Source organism: Orycteropus afer, unplaced genomic scaffold, assembly GCF_000298275.1.
Source record: "Orycteropus afer afer isolate SDZICR_OR568_19922 unplaced genomic scaffold, OryAfe1.0 scaffold00255, whole genome shotgun sequence".
NCBI classification, from domain to species: Eukaryota; Metazoa; Chordata; class Mammalia; order Tubulidentata; family Orycteropodidae; genus Orycteropus; species Orycteropus afer.
This window is the reverse complement of record NW_006921842.1, coordinates 2,337,126-2,346,860: the sequence shown is the minus strand read 5'-3', so window position 1 is coordinate 2,346,860 and position 9,735 is coordinate 2,337,126. Positions and strand designations below refer to the sequence as shown.

Here is a 9,735-nt window from a genome sequence, read left to right as displayed (position 1 = left end):
AAGGTTATTGTACACTTTGGAAAGCAAGGACCATATTTCCCATATTCCCTGCTTTCCAGGAGTTCACAATAGCATTTGTGATTTGTTCATTGAGATTATTAGTTGTGTTTCTAGGAGAGCTGGGTTGAAGAAGAAAGGACTGAGAGAAACTTATCAAGGGTTATTAAGATTTTGTATAGAATATGACTGCTCATTCTCTATCCCTAATGAAGCTTCAGTCAGAGAAGTAGTACTATACTGCCTGTGAGAGGGTTGTTGTTAAGTGTCATCAAATCAATTTTCAACTCATAGCGACCCCACGTGAAAGAGTAGAACTGCCCCACAGGATTGGGTTTTTGTGTTTTTTTTAATTGGGATTTGGGTGAAATTTTACAAAGCAGATTCATTTTACATTCAACAATTCATACACACATTTTATTTTGTCATACTGGTTACATTCCTTGTCTTGTAACACCTCTCTTCCCACTTCTTCCCTGAAGTTACCCTTTCCCTATGTCCTTCTTCCTATGCATTCCTGACTCCCTATATTTCTCCCTGTGCAAATGTTGCCCTTCTGATCTCCCCTGGTTGATTGTTCTAAGGAGTGCATCTTCCTCGTGTAGGCCTATTCTACTGTTTGGCTGAGAGTTAAACCGCAGAAGTAAGTTTAATTCCAGGCCCAAAGGGTGACTCAAGGCCATAGTCCTGAGGGTTTCACCAGTCTCTATCAGATCCATAGCCTTGGTCAATTTTATCATTTTGAGTTTTGTTCCACATTTTTTTCCCCACTCTTATCCAGGATCTCCAATTTTGATACTTTTCCGAGTGGTTGGCATTGGTAGCCAAGCACCATCTAGTTCTTTCGGTCTCATGGTCATATAGGTTGAGGTTCTCATGGTCCATTAGTCCTTTGGACTGTTTCCATGCATCTTTGATTTTCTTCACTCTTCTTTGCTCCAGACAAGGAGAGACCAATAGTTGCCACTTAGATGGCTGCTTGAAAGCTTTTAAGACCCCACTCACTACTCACTGAAGTAAGATGTAGAATAATATTTTTGTATAGTATGTTGTGCAAATTGTGCTTGATGTCACCTGCAACCATGGTCCCTAGCCCACAAGCCCAGAGATCCATTCCCTTAACGTGCTTATTTGTGACTAAGAAGTTATCCTAACTTTGCCTCCTGTTATGTTTGAACTGCATGTGGACATTTTAATAGCACATACAAATACATATGTAGGAATATCATTTGCCAAACTTATGTATGGTCATGGGTATATTCCCATTTGCCTATCCATACCTATCTACCTGTGAATGCACCCACAGATTAGTTTTTGTTCTTACTGATAATGTAGTATTGTGTATGCAATAGCATTTACATTTATTATCTGTACTTCTTGTGCACCTCTCTGTATATTCTTTTCTTTAGTGATAATTGTGCTAGTCATACTCTTGCTATATTGCTTTTCCCTGCACCCATCACATAGAGTTTTCTAGGGTGTAATCTTTATGGAAGCAGATCACCCGGTCTTTCTCTCTTAGAGCCAGCAGGTAGGTTCTAACCACCAACACTTGGTTAGCAACCGAATGTGGACCCATTGTGCCACCAGGCCTCCTAGGTGACAGAGTTAAGTTGGATAATTATAATTGGGGGTATTTACTGTTCTCCAGGCACCGTGTCAGTTCCTTTAGATAAATTACTCTCTTTCTATCCTCAAAACAAACCTAATGAGGAAGGTATTATTTTCTCCATTTAAAGATAAAGAAATTGTCCTAGAGAAGTTATGTTAACTTGCTGACGTAGAATCCAAGCCTACCAAATGACTGGGGACCCCAGGGTTAATGAAGTATGGTAACCTGGTAGTTTCGAGGATGGAAGTGGTGCAGATGTTGTGGTGACTCAGATCATCTCCCATCATTCTTCAAGATGTGTAGAGGAGAGATTAATGGAGTGAGCTCTGGAATAAGTCAAATCTGTTACTCCCTACCTGTGTGATCTTAGAAAAGTTATTTGAATTCTCAGAGCCTCCATTGCTTCATCTGTAAAACGAGGATAATAGCATCTACTTCACGGGTTTGTGAAGATTTCAGGACACAAGAAGGCAGGTGATAAATGTAGTGATGATTATAATCCAAATTAGCACCCATACTTGGATCACAGTCACACAAAATGGAGTTCTGGCCAAGATCCAGATTTCCTACTTTCAGGCCCATTTTAATGAACTTAATTTTGATAATTAAGTGCAACCCCTTTACCAGAACAGTCATCTGAATGGGATGGTGGAAGGGTCAGGAAGGAAAGAAGAAATGGAGACATGGAAAAGGACATCAGCCCCAGGCCTCTGTTTCTCATTATTTTCTCTAGGGAGGCACGGGACAGTATTTCTTTACTGGCATTTGTGGTTAGAAACTTCCTCCTTCCACTTGCACCACTGTCCTGTGCTTTGCAGGAAGGTCACCATCTCTGGCTCCTGGGTACCAAGACACTAAATACCAGTAACACTTCTCAGTCATTGTGCACCTGTAAATACCCACACACATCTCCAAACTCTCCCCTAAGGACAGTTCTAACTCTGGTTGATAGCCTTTGGAAGGTCAGCCAAAGTCAGGCTATAAACTTTTTGGGGGATCCAGCACCACACTAGGCACTAGCACAGGGATGAACCCACAGTTGGCTCTTAGTTTCTGACGCAAATAAATTCCTCTGGAGTGTCCTTTCTCGCTGTTGAACTTCTCTAGCTCATTGTCTATGTGCTTCCCTGGACGAAGCTGGTGTAATTTCAAGGGTGCAATTAAGAGATTGTTGTTGTTGTTTGTTGCTTTATTTGCTGTCGAGTCGGCCCCAACTCATAGCAATCCCTCCTTGGGTTTCTGAGGCAGTATCACTACGGAAGTAGGATTGCCCAACCTTCTTTCCGAGGAGTGGCTGGTGGGTTTGAACCGCTAGCCTTCTAGTTAGCAGTCAAGTGCCTTAGGCACTATGCTATCAGAAAAGACAGTGCAAATTCTCAGCTTGGTGGGTAGTACCTGGAGTTTCTTCAAAACGGTCAGTTGATAAAGTTGTGAAGTAAATACCTTGGGCCAACAACTCACCAACATCTTCATTTGCATTTTCTGAATGTTTGACCACCTGAGCGTCCTTACAACACAACCTAGAGCTCCGGAAAACCCCCAAATGAAGTTGCAGTATCACTCAGAGATTTAGTTTCTTCCAGTTAACTAACTACTTTTGAGGAGATTCCAACTCATGGCTGCCCCATGTGTGTCACAGTAGAACTGTGCTCCATAGAGTGTTTAATGTCTGATTTTTCAGAAGTGGCTCTCCAGACCTTTCTTCCATGGCACATCTGGGTGGACTCAAATGTCCAAACTTTCATTTAGCAGCCACGCACACTAACCCTTTGCACTACCCAGAAATACCTGTGTTTGTCCAGCTGTAAAGAACATAACAACAACAACAAAGAATTCAGCACATTTTCGGTAGTTTGATGTGCTGATGACAGCAACTAGTACTCACATGAAAGCTCAGCAATAACTCTTCACCTTGGGAAGAACTACCTCCTTTTGTGCTCAGCTACTAACTGAAAAGTTTATGGTTTGAACCCATCCAGTGGCACTGTGGAAGAAAGGTCTGGCAGTCAGCTTCTGTAAAAATTACAGCCCCCCACCCCCCAAAAAAACCCTGTAGGGCACTTATACTCTGTAACACATAAAGAACCATGAGTTGGAATCAATCTACAGCAATGAGTTTGTTTGTTTTGCCCTTTTGAACTACATTTTCTCCTTTCTTCTTTAGTGATAAAGTCCTAAATATTGGACTGAGTAAATGTTATGAAATGGAAGTTGTTTGACCAAAACTATCTATTTGTTGATCACAGACTTTATTGAGCCAAAAGAAGCCTAGATCTGTGCAACATTGGTTTAAGCTTTACAGTTTTTAATTCTCAAATGCAAGAGGTTTGCACAAAAACAAAAATACAACTACTACTGAGTGAAATAAAAGCTGTGCCCTCCAAATGCCTGCCTTGGTTTAGCATAGCAGCTTTCTTTTCTTTTAGATAAACTGTCGTTGAAGCAAAACCAAGATAGGAGAAATGTGAACCCCTGCTCTTTCAACACTACCCATTGTGTTCAAATTCATAAGCAAGAAAGTTAAAAGCCCACCTTCCTGTTTAAGAAAATATGAAAGTTGGTGTTTTGAAATAGAATTCATTACTCTCAGCTTTGAAGTGATACCTGAATTCAGATCCAACCAGATCTGCGGCCTCCATCCAAAAATTCTTTTCTCAGTGGTGAGATACCTCACCTGGACTCGCTCTTCAAAAGGCTCAAGAAGCCTATTCATTCAGATGAAGCCGCTTTCTTACAAGGAAATGCGGAAGCTGCCCTCCCCGAGTGCTTAGGCAATCCCTAAGCAAAGGAAACCTCCCGGGGCTGCCCCGGGCTCCTTTCATTGCTTCTGTTGCATGCCTGCTGCCTAGGCTGACGGTCCTCCTGAAGATGCAGTACCTGGAGGCGGAGGAGTTCCTGGGCAATGAAGAGGATGATGTTTTTGGTGAAGGTAAAGACTTCTTTCTGATAGCTTCTCTTCCTGTCTGTTTTACTTTGCTTTGAGACTACTGGAAACTTTCGCCCAACTTTTGCAAAGAGTCAAGTATTTTGAAATGATGACAACGAAGCATTGTGGATATGATGGGGGTTGTGGATATCGTTCTAGAAACTGAAGGAATACAAGGCAAAAAGGACAGACCAGGAAGTTGAATGGTTTCTCCAAATAGGACTTTTGCTATTTATTCATTTATTTTTGGTCATGACAGGCTAGTTTGTTGTTAGTTGCCATCAGTCAATTCAGACTCCTGACCATCCCATATGTGAAGAGTAAAACTGATCCACAGAGCGTTCAAGGCTGTGACCTTTCGGAAGCAAATCACCAGGACTTAACCTGAGGTGCCTCTTGTTGTTGTAATATGCCCTCGAGTCGGACCCGACTCATAACGACCCCTCTTTGGGTTTCTGAGGCGTTATCACTACGGAAGTAGATTGCCCCATCTTCCTTCCGAGGAGTGGCTGGGGGGTTTGAACCGTCAGCGTCCTGGTTAGCAGTCAAGTGCCTTAGGCACTACGCTACCAGAGCTCCCGAGGTGCCTCTAGGTGGGTTCAACTCGCCAAACTTTTGGCTAATTATCAGTGCTTAATGGTTTGCACCACCCAGAGAGCAGCGCTAAAGGTTTAGTTTAGGTTAAAAAATAGTACCCAATCTTTCTGCTCCTTCCTTTGCTCTGCTCACTCTTGTCTGACACCTTAAGGGAAGCCTGTCATAGTGCTTTACACACAGCTGGGCTGCTAAGATAGGAACTGGATGAACGGAAGGGGAGGGGTGCTCCACGGCACCATATCGCTTTCATCTGACTTTTTAACCCCATTCCTTCTCTCTCTCTCTCTCTCTTACTTTGGATCTTTCATTCTCTCACTCTGCCTCACACTTATTTGGCACACCCTCTCTCCATTCCTTGCGTTCTTCCTCTTTCAGGCTGGGATGTGATGGCTTCTGACACCCATGACACTACTTAGTTATCCATTCTTTACTCACTGCTCTTCCAAAAGGAGCCCTACCTATGGAGTAAGATGTGACTGTAAGGGTTGCTATTTTAAATGACTAATACAGTCATGGAAAGATGTCTTGTTGTAGCACTGCATATGAAATTGGGCTGTAGGCAAGGGCTTTTCTAGAATTTGGAATTGACCCAAATAATCTGAACTCGGGGACCTCATAAGATCCCTGAGTGGTCCAAGCAGTTTGTGATTGGCTGCTGCAAAAGTTTGGTGGTTTGAACCCACGTAGTGGTACTGCAGAAGAAAGATCTGGCGGTCTGCCTTTTGTAAAGATTGCAGACAAGAAAACTCATGGGGAAGTTCTGCTCATAACACATGTGGTTGCCATGGGTCGGAACTTATTTGGCAGCAAGAAATTTGGTTGTTTTTTTTTTTTTGGTTTAGACTCATAGGTTTGGCTATTTTACATAAAAAGCCATGTGAAAAATTATACGAAATAAATTAAGTCTTTTAATTTTTTTTTTAATTGCCTAATTAATAGGAGTTCATTGCAGAAAAATATGAAGTAATTTTGAAATACCATGTAATCTCATCATCTCGGGAAGAATCAGTGTTAACATTTTGATGTCTGTCTTTCTACATTCTGTCCTAACCATAAAAAGATTCACAATAAAATCTGGGCTTTATAATCAACTTAAGTCATTTTAAAGAATATCTACTTCTTTACACATTCTCTGAGATCTGTTTTAAAAACTCCAGCACTTTACCTTTTCTGCATAGTGACATTCATAGCCAGAAGGACTCATGCTGACTCTAGACCCATCCATGCTTTCAGCTCACTTAACTTGCTTAAGAAAGCAGACCACTTTGGGTACAATGAGTTTCCTCTAACATAACAAAAAGAAAATGCCCAGGAGCTTGTTACTAGGGCAACCCTTTTTCCTTGCAATCTAGATATTTTTAAAAGACTCTTTCACCCAAAAGGAATTCTAGTGGTGTGGTGGTTAAAGCATTTAACTGCTCACCTAAAGGTTGGTAGTTCGAAACTACCAGCCCCTCCTTGGGAGAAAGATGAGATAGTCTGCTGCCATAAAGATTTACAGCCTTGGAAACCCCATGGGGTAGTTCTACTCTGCCCTATGGGGTCATTATGATTCAAAATCAACTCAGTGGCAGTGGGTTGGGTTTTTTTTTATTAAATTCCCCAACAGAACATGAATTTAAAATTTAGGTTCATTTGGTTAAAATTATGTACAAACCCATTTAGATAAATGGGGTACACAAAGATTTGGGAAGGAAAAAGAAAATGAGTCATGCTTACTGTATATCTTTTTTAACTGCTTTTTCAAGATCCTGTTTGCTTCAGCTTTTGTTTTCTGTGGTTAAAAAAGAATTTTAGGGCTCACAGAACTAAGAAGCATTGATGTGTAACTTTGCTCTTATTCTAGAGCATATGGTTAATGTGTGTGTGTGTGAGAGAGAGAGAGAAAGAGAGAGAGAAAGAAACAGTCATCCACCCCCCACCCACCATAAACCCCAATATTTATTATCTCTCTTTCCTTTTTTTTAACTCACTCTCTCACACATACTTACTCTTGTGATCTTATTTTTGTTTTCCAAATAACACCATCAACATCATGTCATTTTGAAAATGGTTACTATCAGGAAGCCTTTATTCTCTCTTAGGGGAATGATTGATTTGATTATCAAGGTATTAAAAAGACAATAATTGGAATTAAAGGTTCCTTTCCCATTGTTTCAAACTTATCAAATTAAAGGGCTTTCATCTGTTTTGTCACTGTGCCATCTTGACAGCCAGTCTGGTGAACATTAGTAGAAAGAGCTGAGTGGGTAATGATAGTAATGACACCTATAACAATTTTGACGATGACAATGAGGATAACAATAGGAAAACAAAAAAAGAAAAAGAAGAACCACAGATAGTGGAGACCACTGGCTGGCTTTCAAGAACAACAGAAAAGAACTGTGTGTGGGAGGAAATGGTTCTCCAGGTGGTGGTCAGCCAGCATTTTAGCAGCCAAAATTACACAAATCAAAGCTGCAGTTGCTTCTTTCCTTAAAAACGAGCCTTCTCTGCCTCCATTTTCAGCACTGCTCAGTAATCTGTTGTCAAGCACATGATTAGAATAATAAAAAACAGTGATTTCACAGTTATGTGTGCATAGTCTTTCTCAGGCTTTTATAGTCCCTGAATGCTTCCATGCCTTTTAAATCTCACTTCTAGAAAGACCACAGGGAACTGCAAGCCTTTGCCGGATCTCCTCATGTCCCCTGAAGCTGGTACAGTGCAGTGTTGCATGAGAATACTTCCCCTGCCTGGATTACTATGTCTGGGAAAGTTGTCTCAACTCCCCAGAGGGAGAGGACCCTCCACAATGAAGATGACCTGGCAAAAGAAAGTCCACACAACAATTAACTGCCTGTTGCTCTCCAGCGGAGAAACAGATAGTTGGTGGTGGTGGTGAGGGAACACACTCACTTTTGAACCAAAATGCTTTCTTTCCCCAAAAACAATGATATAAGTTAGCACTCTTTCCTTTTCCAAGGAAATTTCAGCCCAGAAAGAGCAAAAGAACTGAAGACGACTTGTAAGAAAAGAAAACAAAAATTATGACTCATAGCGACCCCATTGGGTTTCCAAGGCTGCAAATCTTTGCGGAAGCAGACTACCTCATCTTTCTTCCATGGAGCAGCTTGTGAGTTTGAACCGCTGATGTTTTGGTTAGCAGTCAAATGCTTTAACCACTATACCACCAGAGCTCCATTTATATACATACCAAAAAACCAAATGCACTGCCATCGAGTTGGTCCTGACTCATAGTGACCCCTCCTTGGGTTTCCAAGGCAGTATCTCTACTGAAGTAGATTGCCCAGTCTTCCTTTCCAGGAGTGGCTGGTGGGTTTGAACCACCAGCTTCTGGTTAGCAGTCAAATGCCTTAGGCACTACACCACCAGAGCTCCCTATCTATCTATCTATCTATCTATCTAGTAATTAGAACAGATGCTTCCTTTTTGAGTAGATTGCTTATAAAGTAAAGGTTTTTGTTTTGTTTTAATGGGTAAATAATCCTTCAATCTGTTGTGACCTGGTATATGTTGATATTGTTTACTGAATTATATTTGTCCCTTTCAAAACTAAAAGAAAGAGAGAGAGAGGGAAGGAGAGATGGAGGAAGGGAGAATGAAAGAAGGAAAAAGTGAGAAGGGAAAGATTAAGCTAAGATTGTGAACCAATAAATCCTGAAAGTTCAGACTGCTTAAGTCATACCCTCTGTGGAAAATGTATTGGGAAATGGAACATAAAAGTATATGCACCTTGGCTAGAAAGAGTTAGAGCTTTTTGCTTGATTGTGCCAGATTTTATATCACACAAATATAATAATTATTATTTAACAGTGTTGGAACTTTCTCAAAAACATGATCTATCTGTGTGTTCCAGTAGACCCAAACAATGGGATTAGAGAAGGGGAGGGAGAGGCTGCTCTCGTTTTCTGGATTGAAAAGACTTGGTCACTCTTGGCTCTTGCTTTTTGCCAAGCTGGCTTGGATTCCACTCCTGGATTCCTGGGTAAATACTTTGGTTGGAAGTCATTTTCCTCCTTGATTTGTCACAGGGTCTGGAGCAGACACAGACCTCTCCACAGTAATTCATGCCTGTGTGACTTCTGTCTTGGATTACTTCGAAACATTCCCTTCCCATAGATGTCTAGGAAGCTTTCTTTGGCTGGTGCCAAAGAGATGGTGTCATTGCAGGGGCACAAACTAAAATAGCACATTGCACTCCAACTATGCAAGCTGCCTTAGCCACCAGTTCACTCCTCTGATTTATGGCCTCCAGTGACCTCAGATCAGGCTATGCCAAAAAGAGGCCCAAAAATCACAAGTGAAAGTATGTTAAATGCTTATTTTTAATATCTTTATGAGCAGGCAGCAAAGTCTTAACTTTTTAGGAATGCTATAAAACATACTTGAGCGTGTCTTCTACAGAACTCAAATTGAAAACTTGAAGTATGTGAATATCCATTGTATGTGTGGCAATTTGTTTTAAAGAAATATGTAGTTATTATTATAATTAAAAAGGGAGCTCTGGTAGCATAGTGGCTAAGACCCTTGCCTGCTAACCAGACGGCTGGCGGTTCAAACCCACCAGCCACTCCTCGGAAGGAAGGTTGGGCAATCCTAC

At 41.2% G+C, this 9,735-nt stretch overlaps 1 protein-coding gene across 1 annotated transcript in view; it reads left to right on the top strand.

Moving 5' to 3' along the window:
• Positions 1-4,310: 4,310 nt before the first annotated feature.
• RIPOR2 (RHO family interacting cell polarization regulator 2) overlaps positions 4,311-9,735 on the top strand; it is a 161,282-nt gene continuing 155,857 nt past the window's right edge. The window contains exon 1 of the mRNA XM_007949818.2: positions 4,311-4,538. Within this exon, the coding sequence (XP_007948009.2) occupies positions 4,478-4,538 (61 nt within the window). The 5' untranslated portion in view covers positions 4,311-4,477. The remainder of the gene's footprint in view (positions 4,539-9,735) is intronic.